The sequence below is a fragment of the Sinocyclocheilus anshuiensis genome, unplaced genomic scaffold, assembly GCF_001515605.1.
Source record: "Sinocyclocheilus anshuiensis isolate Anshui unplaced genomic scaffold, SAMN03320099.WGS_v1.1 scaffold984, whole genome shotgun sequence".
Lineage (NCBI taxonomy): Eukaryota > Metazoa > Chordata > Actinopteri > Cypriniformes > Cyprinidae > Sinocyclocheilus > Sinocyclocheilus anshuiensis.
The window spans coordinates 300424-316054 of record NW_015552616.1 but is presented as its reverse complement, the minus strand read 5'-3'; the positions used below and the strand labels follow the sequence as shown (position 1 = coordinate 316054).

General features: G+C 35.9%; 2 protein-coding genes across 4 annotated transcripts; both read left to right on the top strand.

Moving 5' to 3' along the window:
• Positions 1–373: 373 nt before the first annotated feature.
• On the top strand, positions 374–10948 carry LOC107666185 (nitric oxide synthase, inducible-like). Its single transcript, XM_016457374.1, has 27 exons — positions 374–446; positions 553–621; positions 830–877; positions 953–1054; positions 1415–1563; positions 1801–1963; positions 2044–2135; positions 2235–2376; positions 2646–2785; positions 3488–3662; positions 3742–3843; positions 4560–4754; positions 4907–4989; positions 5155–5299; positions 6251–6355; positions 6530–6579; positions 6663–6837; positions 6932–7052; positions 7405–7483; positions 7656–7843; positions 7925–8091; positions 9024–9234; positions 9369–9456; positions 9547–9668; positions 9770–9918; positions 10360–10554; positions 10719–10948. Exons 2-27 carry the CDS (start codon positions 559–561, stop codon positions 10755–10757), a joined length of 3288 nt encoding a protein of 1095 aa, XP_016312860.1. The 5' UTR covers positions 374–446; positions 553–558; the 3' UTR covers positions 10758–10948.
• Positions 10949–11547: 599 nt separating this feature from the next.
• Positions 11548–14008, top strand: LOC107666184 (28S ribosomal protein S23, mitochondrial-like). Of its 3 annotated transcripts, XM_016457372.1 has the most exons (6): positions 11554–11600; positions 11672–11722; positions 11975–12154; positions 12983–13060; positions 13169–13292; positions 13373–14008. In XM_016457372.1, the coding sequence occupies exons 2-6, from the start codon at positions 11679–11681 to the stop codon at positions 13517–13519; spliced, it is 573 nt and encodes a 190-aa protein (XP_016312858.1). In that variant the 5' UTR covers positions 11554–11600; positions 11672–11678; the 3' UTR covers positions 13520–14008. The 3 variants fall into 3 exon arrangements, with proteins under 3 accessions (XP_016312856.1, XP_016312859.1, XP_016312858.1); XM_016457370.1 differs by having other exon boundaries at positions 11548–11722; XM_016457373.1 differs by having other exon boundaries at positions 11550–11722; positions 13376–14007.
• The last annotated feature ends 1623 nt before the right edge of the window (positions 14009–15631 follow it).

The following is a 15631-nucleotide window of genomic DNA, read 5'->3' as shown; positions in this document are numbered from 1 at the left end:
TGGGTGGAATAAAAAATGTAAACTTTTTTGAATAAAATCTGTAAAAAAATGTATTTTGTTCATTCATTCATCCATCCATTCATTTATATATTTTTTTCAAAGACTAATAATAATCATAATGTTTGAAATACAGATTTTATTTTATCAGACATGTCCAGATACCTTGTGAGGTGTGTTTATGGTTTCTCTTTCAATTCATCAAACTGAGTTTCACAGATGCTGGAGTCTGAAGATTCCAGTGTGGGTGTAAGATTGTGACATTTGATAGGAACCGTGGTCAGACTATAATTGGACTGATGTCCCACCCTCCTTGAGGCACAATGCCACGACCAGCACAACTCTTGACCTGCCCTCATCAGCAGGCTCTCTGGGTCGAGTATATAAGCATGTTAAAGTGAGAAAGCTGCACACAAAGTTGCAAACTGAGAAAAGAACCTGGAACGAAGGTAAGAAATTCAGAAAGCTAAGGAAAGAATTGCAAATGTGTGTGTGTGTGTGTATATATATATATGCAATTTAACTAAAATGATTTTTTTTAATTCAATATTTCAGGTAAAAATGGGTAACCAGGCCACTAAGGCCAACAAGAATGTAATACTGCACCAGACTAAACCGAATACGGTGAGCAAAACTTTAATTAACATGAAATGCAATGCCATACATGAAATGCAATATACTTATGTTCTGTTGGTATGTCTAGCAATGGGAGATTAATAATGTAATACTGCAGCAGATTAAGCCAAATATGGTAAGCAAAATTTTAATATACATAAAAAGTAATGCCATAAATGAAATACTATATCCTTATGTTCTGTTGGTATATGTCTAGCAATGGGAGAACAAGAATGTAATACCACAGCAGATTACGCCAAATACGGTGAGCAAAACTTTAACATAAAATGCAGTGTCATAATGGAAATGCAGTATCTTAACATTCTGATGGTATGCCTAGCAATGGGAGAACAAGGTGAATCAATGCCCATTTTCCAAGCAAGTGAAGAACTACCAGGATGGCTCATGCCATCAGGACACATTACATCACAGAGCGGTTAAGGTGAGTTATTTCTACATTAAAGAGTCATAATTTTTTTTTAACGAACAAATGCAAATGAGACAAATTTGAACACGCTTAGCTAACCACGTGGAATTTAAATTAAAAACGTAATTTTTATTTTTATGTATGTGTGTAAAGTTTCAGAATTATTCAAGTTTTCATAGAGCTGATTGTGTCATTTTATACGAGTTTTTTTTTTTTTTTTTTTTTTTTTTTTTTTTTTTTTTTTTTTTTTTTTTTTTTTTTTTTTTTTTTTTTTTTTTTTTTTTTTTTTTTTTTTTTTTTTTTTTTTTTTTTGGCAGTTGCACAGAGATGAGTAATAAAATAATGAGTAATATTGAATTTTCCCTTTTATTTCAGAGCCAGATTTGTACGTCTAAAGTCTGTGAAGGCTCTATTATGACTCCAAAGGCTATGACGCGCTGTCCCTCCTCCACCCTGCCAAGCTCTGATGACATCCTCATGCAAGCTATTGACTTCATCAATCAGTACTACAAGTCAATTAAAAAGTAGGAAGCTCCTTCTAGGGTCATATAGCCACCACAGAAATTGAGAGGGACAAGTTTCCTCAAAATAGTCAGATTATTGGTTGATTATTATGGGTTTTCAGTGGTTGATTCTAAGAAAGAGCTTATATTCTTGTTCTTTACTCTATTTTAATGGCATAATAAAGCAGACCATGAATTGGCTTAATTCTGAAGAGTGAAAAGGGTAGGCTATTTGATTGACTTATGTCTATTATCCAGCTCAAAAGTCGAGGAGCATCTGTCTCGTTTGGAGGAAGTTGCGAAGGAAATAGAGGCCACTGGCTCATATCAGCTCACCACAAAAGAATTGGAATTTGGGGCTAAGCAAGCATGGAGAAATGCACCCAGATGCATTGGCAGAATTCAGTGGGCTAATTTGCAGGTAGTTTCTCTAGTTTGGACTAAAACATATATTAAGTGTGCAGTCATATAGTTATATTTAGGTCTTGTTTTCCTGTGCAGCTGTTTGATGCACGTAAATGCAGAACTGCTGAGGATATGTTTCAGATGTTGTGTGATCATATTCAGTTTGCTACCAATGGAGGCAACCTGAGGTAAACCAAGAATGTGTTATTCCAGCTTTTTAATAATCCATCTTGATTGTCTTTGCAAGTGGAACAAGATATCACAATAAACTTTTTTTATATTGACAGGTCTGCCATAACTGTGTTTCCTCAAAGAACTGATGGCCAACATGATTTCCGTGTATGGAATAGTCAGCTCATACGATACGCTGGCTATAAGATGACAGATGGTACAATAATAGGAGATCCTGCCAGTGTTGACTTCACAGAGGTAGATACTAGTTTCTGTTTTTTTATAAATAGATATTTTCTGATTTTTTAAATATTTTCTTGTAGATATTTTTCATAATGGGTGTTATTTATATAATTGGTAATTAGATATATTATTTATATCATTATTTTAAATTATTATTTTTTTATATTTGGACAGTTTTATGGTAGTTTATGTATATATATATATATATATATATATATATGCCTTTCTCCATTTGACATCACTCTTATGTCTTCTCTTGACATAATCTTGTAATTTTCACACAGATTTGCATCCAGCTTGGATGGACACCAAACTATGGTCAGTTTGATGTGCTTCCACTGGTGTTACAAGTTAACAGAGAGGACCCTCAGTTTTTTGAAATTCCCCAACATTTAATTTTGGAAGTTCCCATGGAGCACCCACAGTAAGTGGCAATGGTTTTGCACTCCAGCTGAATAAAAAACATGCTTGTAGTAGATTAAAAATCGCTAGTTGATTGATAACTCTCTAAACTACTGCATTACATCACAATGCAGCAATGAATTTAATGCAAAGACACAAAGTCAGATATTCAGTCTTGTAACATGTGTTTCGAGTGCGATGTTGTTTACACAGACCACCAGAGCTCTTGACTGAGGTGCTCAGATTTCTGAAATGACTTGCATTCCACTTGATTCCGCAGTAAATCTATTTGCTTCTTGAAGATAAAATTATTCAAGGCTTTGCATTAAAAGGACCTTTAAAATCAAATGCTCCTAGGCACTTAATGATCAGGCTAGAGTGGCAAAACCATTCAAACCTAAGACAGCCTGTCTCTGTGCCACATTCTTTCAGCCAGACATGTGGCCCAAAGTTATGTTCTCAAACCAGTCTCATTCTAACACTTCACTTTAGAAAGCTACCTAATTAGTTTAGTTAAGTACTATGCGAATTTGACTGAAGTGCTAGTTGATGGAGCCATATTGGTGCAACCATGCAGACCTAGAAATGTTATGGATTTGTATCAGCAAAATAGATTATTTAAATCTAGTATTGCATTCAATTACATGATCAAGGGTCTGTTGCAAAATATATGCCAATGCCTTTTCATAGCAGTAAAGTTGGATGATTTCATGCACTTCTTCAGGTACAAGTGGTTTAAGGATTTGAATCTCCGATGGTATGCATTGCCTGCGGTGTCCAACATGTTGCTGGAGATTGGTGGTCTTGAATTCCCAGCGTGTCCTTTTAACGGTTGGTACTTGGGCACTGAGATTGGAGTGAGGGACTTCTGTGATACCCAACGCTACAATGTTCTTGAGGTGCTACAATATTTTGAATGTTACAGTAAAGAAGAAAAAGTTTAGAGGTTTTTTGGTACTGATTTTGTCTGTCTTACAGCGGGTTGGCCGTCATATGGGTTTGGAGACACAAAAACTGTCCTCACTATGGAAGGATCAGGCTCTGGTCGCCATCAATGTCGCAGTGATGCACAGCTTTCAGGTAAAGAGGATTTACATAGAAATAAGTGTAACCACTTTGGTGAGAAAAAGAGGATTTTGTATTGGTATATTCAGTAAAACCAGGTGTATGAATTCGTACAATGAGATTCGTACAGAAACATAGATTTTTAGAGAAATCTTAAGCAGAAAGTCCACTCTGAAACCTAATCAGCAGGGCCTAAGCAGATCTTACAAAATAACATACAAATGAGATCATATGAATTCATATGAATTAGGCAAATTCGCCAACAACTTGCCATGAGTTTTTTTTTTTTTTTAATTGCCTTTAATTGGCTACATGCAGACCTTAAATTTATTAAAATAAAAAATGACTAACTTTTTAAATTTCATAGATTCATTATTAGGGCACAATATGTGCAAGGAACTAATTATTAAACAATATATTTTTTTTTTGTCAAATTAGATCTATACTGTAGATTTACAAATTCATAAAACCAATATAAAACTGCATAACATTCTAAAACCACAAAACTAAACTAATGCAATGAATGGTTTTTGTATTGAATTAATATAGTCTAAAAACATTTTCAAAAATAATTGCTTTTTCTTGCAAACTTATTCAAAATTAAAAAAAATTAAATAAAATAAAAATATATTCTGTACTGGAAAGAAAATATATGGGTAAAGATTAAATTTGACCTTTTGGTAAATATTTATTTCCAGTTTTTATGACCTTTTTGTCTTACTGGCATACAGAAAAATAAGGTCACCATTACTGACCACCATTCTGCATCAGAGTCCTTCATGCAGCACATGGAGATGGAGGTGCGTCTGCGCGGAGGCTGTCCAGCCGATTGGGTCTGGCTGGTGCCGCCAATGTCTGGATCTCTAACCCCTGTGTTTCACCAGGAAATGCTGAACTACATCCTGTCACCCTTTTTCTACTACCAGGTAAGTATCTGTTCCACATTCATCAGAAAAGGTGCACTGCTGGAATATTATTGCCAGATTAGAGGAATGTAGCTGTGTGAAATATGATGATGTTCAAACAAACGTTTTGGGATGTTCTTGCCGTAACGTGTCTGGTCTGTTGCCGTTTAAAGCCTGATCCATGGATGACACACAAGTGGAAAGACAAGAAGAGAAAAGAGAGGAGGCATACAATCAGCTTCAAAGGATTGATCAGGTACCGCAATATCATGTTCACACTTTCTCAACCAGAACAGCACAGTGCTGTTCTTTCAGAAGAGATCTGTCTGCAACAGTGTAATGAATGCTTGAAAGGTTAGCTGTGAACATTTGGTGAGTAGCCAGTATGGCTAAAAATCTTGTTTTCTTTTCTCTCTTCTAGAGTAGTGCTCTTCTCTCAGACACTCATTAAATCAGCCCTGGCCAAGAGGGTGCGTTGCACTGTTCTCTATGCCACAGAAACGGGGAAATCACAGACTTTTGCTAAGAAACTAAACACCATGATGAATTGTGCCTTCAGCTCCCGGGTAAGAGGACCATCACCCCTGATTCATATGTAATTTATTGCTCTCCTAAGACTCAATTTAAGCATTATTACCAACACTTGGCAGGAAGTGGGCGTATGTGACACATTCATAATAATATCACCCTCTATTAAAAGTAAAACTAGGAAATTGGTTCCCTGAGGAGCTAAGTCTACCTGATCTGAACCTTAACATTACATTTGCAGTTTATTTGGGTAAATGATGTGTTGTGTTGATAAGTGTAAATTCTATATAAATTGTTTATATCCAATTTATGATCCGAATAATATAATATAATATAATATAAATTATATATACAAAACCAGTCGTAAGTCACATTGGTATATTAGTATGTAGCAATAGCCAACAATATATTGTCTGGGTCAAAGTTATTGATTTTTCTTTTATGCCAAAAATCATTAGGATATTAAGTAAAGATCATGTTCCATGAAGATATTTTGTAAATTTCCTACCGTAAATATATAAAGTATATAAACTTTAAATAGTAATATGCATTGCTAAGAACTTCATTTGGACAACTTTAAATGCGATTTTCTCAATATTTAGATTTTTTTTGCACCCTCAGATTCCAGATTTTCTAATAGTTGTATCTCGGCCAAATAGTGTCCTATCCTAACAAACCATACATCAATGGAAAGCTTATTTATTATGCTTTATTTTATGTATTTTATTAGCTTATTTTATGATGTATAAATCTCAATTTTAAAAAACTGACCCTTATGACTGTTTTTGTGGTCCAGGGTCTCTCTCTCACACACACACACACACACACACACACACACAGACAGACAGAATAACTAATACATCTGTTAAAGCTAAACTGTTAAAAAAATACACATCTGTTAAAACTAATAAAAACACTCCGAGCTTGATCTTTGTCTTTTCAGCAAACACATACATTTGTGATGCATAAATAATTTATCATTTACACAGGTCGTTTGCATGGAGGACTACAACTTCAGTGAACTCGAGAAGGAAAGCCTCTTAATTGTTGTCACCAGCACCTTTGGCAATGGAGACTGTCCAGGAAATGGAGAGGTGTGGACAAATTTATGCTCAGTGACCTTATAGTAATGCTAGTAATGAACGACTATTATCACCAAACATAATTAGTGCAGAATTTACAATGTGTCAAAATGAAAAGGTCTTTAGGAAGAAATCATTTGCTTTTGCAGTGATTACAATGTGACATGGTTTTTCTTCTCCTCTCAGAGTTTCAAGAAGCAGCTTCTCAGCCTGAAAAACCTCAGAAACAAAGTGAGGTTAGTATTTCAAATCCCTTACATTTATTTGCTCTCTACTCCTGGATAGAGTATGTTGTTTAAATCATTTCCTCCCCATTCAGGTACTGTGTGTTTGGTCTCGGCTCTCGAATGTACCCACACTTCTGTGCGTTCGCCCATGCAGTGGATGCTAGGTTTGCAGCGCTGGGAGCCATCTGTGTGTCCACCACAGGAGAGGGAGATGAGCTGAACGGACAGGAGGAAGCTTTCTCAGCCTGGGCTTGCATTGCCTTTAAGGTCTCAGTAATAAAATGAACATTGAGCATTCATTGTTTTCAGTGCTTTAAATTGGTGAACGGTAAAATAATGAGATTGTTTTCTGTATGTATAGGATGCATGCAAGGAGTTTAATATTCAAGGTCAGCTTCCAGGAAAAGAAGGTCTGGCAGATTCCTGGGATCCACAGAGGCACAGAGTTCAGAATGACAGCTGTACACTTGACCGAATCACAGGTACATTTAGACCCATGTCCTTATAAAAACACATCATTTAGGGAAAAATGATGGTCAAAACTTGATGAAACCTGTAGAAGTGGTCAAAAAGGGAAGCAAAAATGCTATATTGATAATTTTTGTGCTTTTTAAAAACATTTTACTCAGCAAACTATAATACAGTTCAATATTAATTGCATAGGGATATGGAACTGCTTAATGACATTTTGAAATTTTACATCGAAATATGTAGTTTAGCAATGATTATAATAAGTATTTCACAATCAGAAATGAGAATTCAAGAATCATGCCATTAACAGATTAATTTGCAATATTTCTGCAGTGATTATTATTATCTGGCTTGGTTTTACAGCTCTGTCAGCTCTCCATTCTAAAGCGGTGGTTCCCATGAAACTGAAGAGAAGGCAGAATCTACAGAGCCCAAAGTCAAGGTTTACTCTCAAACCAACTCGTATTCATGCATCTATATTTTTTATTCATAAAAATAGTAATAATAATAGTAATGTCTTGAAATTCTTCAGAAACAGGTGCCTTGTTATGCTGTGTGTTTTGCCTTATTTTCTCAGACCACAGTATTTATTTAATTTTTTTACGTGTTCTCAGTCGTGCTACAATATTGGTGGAGTTAGAGATGTATGGGAGCACAGAGACCTTAAACTTTGTCCCTGGAGACCATGTAGGGATTTTCCCAGGGAACTCACCTGAATTAGTAGCTGGCGTCCTGAAGCATCTGCCCAATGCCCCTCCTATCAATCAGAGCCTACGCTTGGAATTCCTCAGTGCCTACCCTGGTACTGAACCATCTTACCTAATTACATAATGGAAGTCTTACACATAATAACATAATGATACCTAATATTATTGTCCTGCAGATGGTGAAAGGTGGCAGAGAGATGAGCGCATACCACCATGTCCTCTTGCCCAAGCTCTTACCTACTATCTGGATGTCACCACCCCACCCTCACAAAGCCTCCTCCGCAAACTCTCAAAGATGGCAAAGCAGGAAGATCACAGACAGCGCCTGCTTGCATTAGCAACAGTAAGTCACTTTTTGACAATCACAAATGTTCCAAAACTATTGATGAGACTAGCAAACTATTTTTGTTCTTTAATGATTTTCTTAACTTTGAAAGTTTTTTTTTTTTAGGTAATTTTAATAATAAATACTTTTTTAAAATCTTCTAAAAGGTATGTTTACACAGACTTTTTAATAACTTTTCACAGAACCTACTCATTACAGTCATTTGTTCAGAAATCTGACTACACTGGTCACTGTGTGTGTTTAATTCGCTAAAAATAACCAACTCAGTCGAATCATTATTCTGGAAATTGGACTAGACTGGCTGCACTGATGTGAGCTCACTGAAAAGAACTGCTTTATTACATTCAATCAGCCGGAAATCAGACTACACTGCTCGCTGTATGTGTTTGATTCACTTTAAAGACCCAGCTCATAAGGGTAATTTTTTTAGGTTTGACCTATACTGGTACGTTTTTGACTCACTGGTTACACTTTATGTGTTTGATTCACTAAAAAAAACAGACTCATTTTGGGAATAGGTCCACACTGGTTGTGCTGCTTGTTTTTGAGTTGCATTTGTTTTATTAGTATTTTAAAAACGGTATCCTGAATACATGTGCAAGAACCAGTAACAGAACCGAACGTCATTTGGTTCCAGTATTTTTTTAATGGAACCAATTTGATTTTGCAATTTTGCAAGGCAACACTATATAATGCATTTGTATATCATTGAAAAATCCAAAGCAGTGAGTGTGCTAAAACAAAGTCCATTCTTTCATAAAATGTCCCATTATATTGAAAGTGACAATTTACATAATGGTTTATGAACTCTTATGAAGAAATTAATTCTGCTTATTTTTCATAAAAAAGGTCCATTGTGTGGAATTATCATGGGTTGTTTTCACTTTGTGTATTGGTTAAATACATACCAAGTCATCCCTCCATTACAGGATTTCCAAGTCTACACAACATGGAAGGAGTTCCACAAACCTACTTTCCTTGAGGTGCTAGAGGAGTTTTCCTCTCTGGAACTTTCTGCTGCCTTTCTCCTCAGCCAGCTGCCTTTACTGAAGCCACGCCTCTACTCCATCAGCTCCTCCCCAGACCTCCACCCTCAAGAGCTCCACCTCACTGTGGCCGTGGTCAGCTATTACACACAGGGTACAGGAAACCTGTGTTTGCCAGCAATCATTTATTAGTTGATACCTGAACAGATGAACTCTCTACTAGACATAAAACTTCTTGAATCACTGAAGAAATTAATCTGTTGTTATCATATGTTCTGTTCTCTTTAGAGGGAAAAGGTCCACTGCATTTTGGTCTCTGTAGTACCTGGCTCAATACCATCAAAGAAGGAGACATGGTGCCATGTTTCGTTCATAGGTACCCTTCATATTACATCCTTAAGATGTACAAGATCATTTTTTTCTCTTCATAACTCACTAACTTGTTCCATTTATGCAACAATTCCAGCTCTGATGGATTCCATCTTCCATCCGACCCTAGTGCTCCCTGTATTCTTGTGGGAGTTGGGAGCGGCATTGCTCCCTTCCGTAGCTTTTGGCAACAACAATTCCATGACGTGAAAAAAACAGGTATTGAATTGTATCCCTTATCACATTCAAGTGGTTTCAAACAGTCCATTGTATTAGCTCGCCTCAAGTTTCTGAACCTCAAGTTGTGTTATTTCTTTAAGGTCTGAAAGGGAATCCAATGACACTCGTGTTCGGGTGTCGAGGTTCAGATACTGATCATCTTTACAAAGAGGAGACTCTGGACATGAGAGATAATAGCACCCTAAGCAGTATCATAACAGCTTACTCTAGGCAAACTGGACAACCCAAGGTAGACACACTTGACACTGTAACTGCAGTAATATCTAGAAATCTCTAATATCTGTAAATATCCAGTAATATCGATAGTGTATCTTAATATATAAATATAATATTTATAATTATTATTATTATTGCTGTAGCTGTTATATTTTATTATATACATTTTATTTTTATTATTTAAAACTATTAATAATTATTTGTTCGTAATAAAAAACATAAATCATTACTTATAGTTAGAACTAAAAAATGATTCTAAACGGCAGTTAACACTCTTTGGGGGTTGTTGCTTTATTTTTATTATTTAAAACTATTAATAATTATTTGTTCGTAATAAAAAACATAAATCATTACTTATAGTTAGAACTAAAAAATGATTCTAAACGGCAGTTAACACTCTTTGGGGGTTGTTTCTTACTCTTTTTTTTTTTTTTTAACTCCACTCTTGGTCCAGGTTTATGTCCAAGATATCTTGCGAGAACAACTGAATGACAAGGTCTTTGAGGTTCTGCACCATAATCCAGGGCATCTGTATATCTGTGGAGGTATGAACATGGCCCATGATGTGGCTGCCACTATCAAGGAAATCTTAGTCAGCCGGCTGGGCATCACTCTTACTCAGGCTGAGGAATATCTGTCAAGGCTCAAGGTGAACCTTCAAATTGTTGACACATTTTATAGCGGCTTCAGATAATCATGTCTTACAGCATTTATGCTCCTGCAAAGGCTCAGTTGTCGTAAATGGTGAACTGTTTACAGTCTGTAATGATATATGGTCAATAATTTTACACGATTATGCTTTTTTGTTCACAGAATGAAAAGCGGTACCATGAAGACATCTTTGGATCCTAGTGCTTGAGATCACCTGGACCACCTCAAGCTTCAACATCCAAACACACCAAAAGGGGGGAGATTTTAATTTTTGAACTTGTAATCTTTTGATTTTCATACAGCTTCCAAAATAATGCCAAAACCTTTCTCAACTTAAAAAATAAAAAAACGCTACACAAATACACAACAGCAGTGTATTAAATTTCCATACACCACCCTGATCGTCAGTAGCTTTTGGAATGTACAGCTCAAATGATGGAGAAATATTAGTTCCTGCTTGTAAATAAACTGTATTATTTACGGTATTATTCCTATCTGCTTGTTTAAAATGAATGCCTTTTTGTTTGTTGTTGGGAAGACTGACCTGCACTTCTTTAGAGTAGTGCTTTCATGGCTAAGAGACAATTATTTTGGAGCAATCTAGTGTTTCCACGCTCAACAGAACAGCAGGGATCACCTCTATCTGAGGGCTTCAAAAGTCTGACCTTTTATACAAAGAGTTTACTTGTACATGTCACAGATATGCTTATTTAATAAGTGACCTATAAATTGTGCAATACTGCTTTTTTCGGCTTTTACTTTATTGTTTATTTCTTACTATTGCCTCGTCATGCCAAAGCCAAACTATACTTTCAGTGTTTATTATTATTACTTTCTTTCATACGTGTTACATATAAGTGTTGTATACATCTTTAATTGGATGTTCATGTTAAATACTGCATTTTTGTAATAAACAGACTTTAGTTATATACTATCAAAACCACGGGTAGCTGTATTTTCCCCCTTCGCATTCATGTAGTTTGTCTTTAATGGGTACCCGTAGTAACACCGGAAGTCGTGTATCCATGCTGCAGCAGAGAGCGTGTAACTGTCACTTTCCCCTGACTTTTCGGTTATATTTATTTATATCTAATTCAATTTGTATTATCATATAGACATATTATGGCTGGAAGTCGACTTGAGAAATTCGGGACCGTATTTACTCGGTAAGCATTAGTGACAGCATGTGCTTCTTGAGTTCATTTCAAGGTTAATGACAAAAATAGTAAGTAACGTTATAAAACGTGTCTGAGAAGAACAAGAGATCGGCATATTATAAAATATTTTATGCAATATGAAAGTGTACTGTGTAAAAACTTTTTAGAATGCCAAGAACGGAAACAATAAACTTGAGACCTTTTGTATAGTGTGTAGTTCGAGTTCTTATTGTGAGGCTGAATGATTGATTGTTTGTAAAGGGTTCGTGATTTAATGCGAGCTGGAGTCGTCAAGCACGAGGAAAGGCCCATCTGGTTTGATGTGTATGCTGCTTTTCCTCCTAAGAGAGAACCTCTCTATGAGAAACCTGTGAGACCACTGAAGATACATGCAGCCGATACTGTACCTGAAATCTTATACAAAGAGGATGCAATACGAGCGTAAGTCCACACATACCCGTTCAGAACGCTAATATATCATCTTTAGTAACTTGGTTTGGTTTCAACATTATTGCTCTAAATATGACCATTACGGTCACTCTGTGCCCTTCATTTGTACTTCATATTTTCACCCCTTTTTAATGTGTTTGTCATGATTATATTAATGCATTTATTGTATTTTATGTCTTTATTGATTTTACTAAGTTTCTTTTGAGCTTGATGCTATATACACAAACCTCGGGGTCAGTAAGAAAATAATACTTTTATTCTGCAAGGATATGCATTGAATTGATCAAAAGTGCCTTATAACATAAAAAAAATAAATAAATGCTGTTTCGATTAATCAAAGAATCCTAAAAAATGTCATGGTTTTCACAAAAATAAGCAGAGAAACGGTTTTCAGTATTTATAAATAAATGTCTCTTGAGCGTCAAATCAGCACGTTAGAATGATTTCTGAATATTATGTGGCACTGAAGACTGGAGTAGTGATGCTGAAAATTCAGCGTTATATCACAGGAGTACATTACATTTGAAAATCTATTAAAATAGAAAACTTTGAAAAAAGTTGTAAGACTATTTCACAGTGTTATTATTTTTAATGCATTTTGATCAAATAAATGCAGCCTCGGTGAGCACAAAAGACTTCTTTTCAAAAACAACATCGTCTTAACTGACCCCAGACTTTTTGTAACTTAAAATTACATTAACTAGATTCTAGTGCTGTAAAACCTCCAGCCCATTTTTGGGTCACTGACCCTCCAGTTAAACTTGCATGCATGCTGGACCTTTGCAGTTAATCCACATGACTTTTTTTCTGTGGTTGTAGGAAGTTCTTTGAGGTTTATGGTAATGGACCAAGATCTTTTGAGCTCCTCAAGCCCAACTTTGTATCACCATGTCAGAGGCAAGTTATGATGGGAAATTACACGTTTTTACAGTACTTTGCAATTTCTTTAAATTGAGTTTTCTGTGCCTTTTGATTTAGTTGTTGTGTTACTGTATCTCTGTGCAGGTTTGTTATGAAGTACGGTGAATTAGAAAGCAGAGGGGATGTCAAACCTGAGCTGCTGTTTGAAGAGACTGCAAAAGCGCTGCTCGCAGAGGGCATTTATTTAAGAAAGAGAGGAGGACCTGCGGTGAGACTGAGAGCTAAATGATTCTTTAGACTACATGATTTAATTTTGTATTTGTCCATCATGTTTTTTTTTATAACCAGCAGGTGGCACCACAGTCTCGGGACCCTTTGCTGAACATGAAGTTGACTGACATGTTGGCAGAGCAGCAAAGAGACACAGACACAGAGACAAATATTCCAGAGAAAGAGCCAGAGACGTTGAACCCTGATAGACAGACATCATCATAAATGTCCCACTTCTCCTCTGTTAGGACAACATAAACTGCACCTGCCTCTAGCACATCAATGTGCTGGTCAGTCATGCGTTTTTGATGCATCAAACACTGGGACACATATATAGTTTGTACAGTTGTGGACACTATGTAAACCCACATGTGTCTTTACCCCTCCTGGTGTCAGGTGAGTGATGTAGACGACACGTTTGCACAGTCAAAATGGCTTTGACTTGAGGTCTTTATAGCCAAGCAGCTGGGGTTTTGTGAATGACTTTATAATACAGATCTAGCAAGTGTTTCATTTCTGTGAAAAGTGTCTAATGTCTTGTGTAATAAAATATGTGGAGTGTTTAATGGAAGTACTTTCAAGTCCATTAACGACAGGAGTGGAAAAGCATCTGCATTGTAAATACTCAATAAAGTGTTATATTTCCAATTTTCTGAGTCACACCATAAACTTATGATTCATATTGATATTAAATGGTTTTTTTTACACTACATCCTTGCCTGTGCAGTCTTGCATTTAAATACATCCTCAACAGGATTTGAAAGAAACTTACTCGGGGAAGTTTTTATGTATTTTCATTGTTTTTGTGATGTTTTAGCTTTTAACTTTATTATAAAATTTATGGATAGCTGATCTGCACAGACAACGATTAATTTCATTCAGAATTACCATTGTCCTTACCTTTTCTCCCACTCCTGCAGAGGTAAAGTTAGAATAAAATATTTTGATATCATCTGAATTATTTACAATTGCTCACCCTCTTCACTAAATTAACCCTGCTAAATTAAGATACCCCGCAAGCTTTCATTGCTTGCTTGTGATATAATAATTAAACACAGAAAATAATAAATATCACAATAAATATGACTGAGGTTTTAAAAAGATCAAACCAGTTCTGTCATGATGACCAAAACTGGAACATAGAAATGTTAAACAATGACCCAGAAATTATTGACCATGCTAGCATTCTGTAATTACCTAGACATTAATAAAAAAAAAAACCTGAAGATATTCACCATCTAATCTGGCAGAACATTAAATTTCTTCCCAATCTAAATGTCTCAAGCAGACGTCATATCCAAGATGATTGACAGCATTATTTTTTGCTGAAGAACATACTTTTTGTAAATGGCAAATGCATGGCTTTGTGGGATAGTGAATAGACACTGATTCATCACTGCTGAATTTGTTAACATAACCATTTTAGTGTAAATGTTTAAATGTGTAAGCTTACCAGGAACAATGCGAGTTAAGGATGTGAATCATTTCTGCAGTCACAGTAAAAGCAGACATGACACATCAAATGAACATGCACTGGATTGATTGTTAGTGTTTTCAAGCGCAGACTCTATAAAAGGACCACTTAAGGACAAAAATCACATTAGTGGGCAAACATGTTTGCTGCTAACTGAACATCAGATCCAAATACATTTTACATTTTATGTGCATGATGAATAAACAAAAATGTTCTGTGTCTTTATACTGAATATTATTAATTTGTCAGATTCTAAACATTCCCGTCTTTAAATTTGAGATCCAGACATGATGAGGACGTGGAGTGGAACAGTTGTGTAATATCTTCAGGTTCAGGTTCTGGTCCTTCACTACTGTCTAAGTGGCTTAATAATTACGGCAGTAACATTTCTGTATTGTTTAGTAACACTAACTTGCTGCAAGGAGTTAAACGGTCCTTTACTGTTGACCGCTAGATGGCAGTAATGTGATAACTATTGACACAAGTGTGATATTTGTCGGCTGTTCTGTGCACATGCTTCCCGTCATGCATTTATAGGGCGCGACATGCTGAGAGAACATAGAGCTGTCAAAATGTGCATAACGCAAAACACATCTTGGATAACATTTTACCCTCAAGTAATTTATGTTTTGCTCGATGTTGCATTTCAATTCGTGTCATTTTGTCAGCCTTAATGGCTTTTATATGTGTGTTTTCATCTATGTATGTGTGTGTGTTGTGAAGGACCCAGATGCAGCTGAAATTAGTGAAGGAGAAGCGTGTAAGTGAAGGCAGAGGCGCGTGACGACTGTATGAACGCCGTCCTGCTCCTGAACACAACAACAACCCTTCAACAATTACCATGGTAACCACAGTTCCTCCCT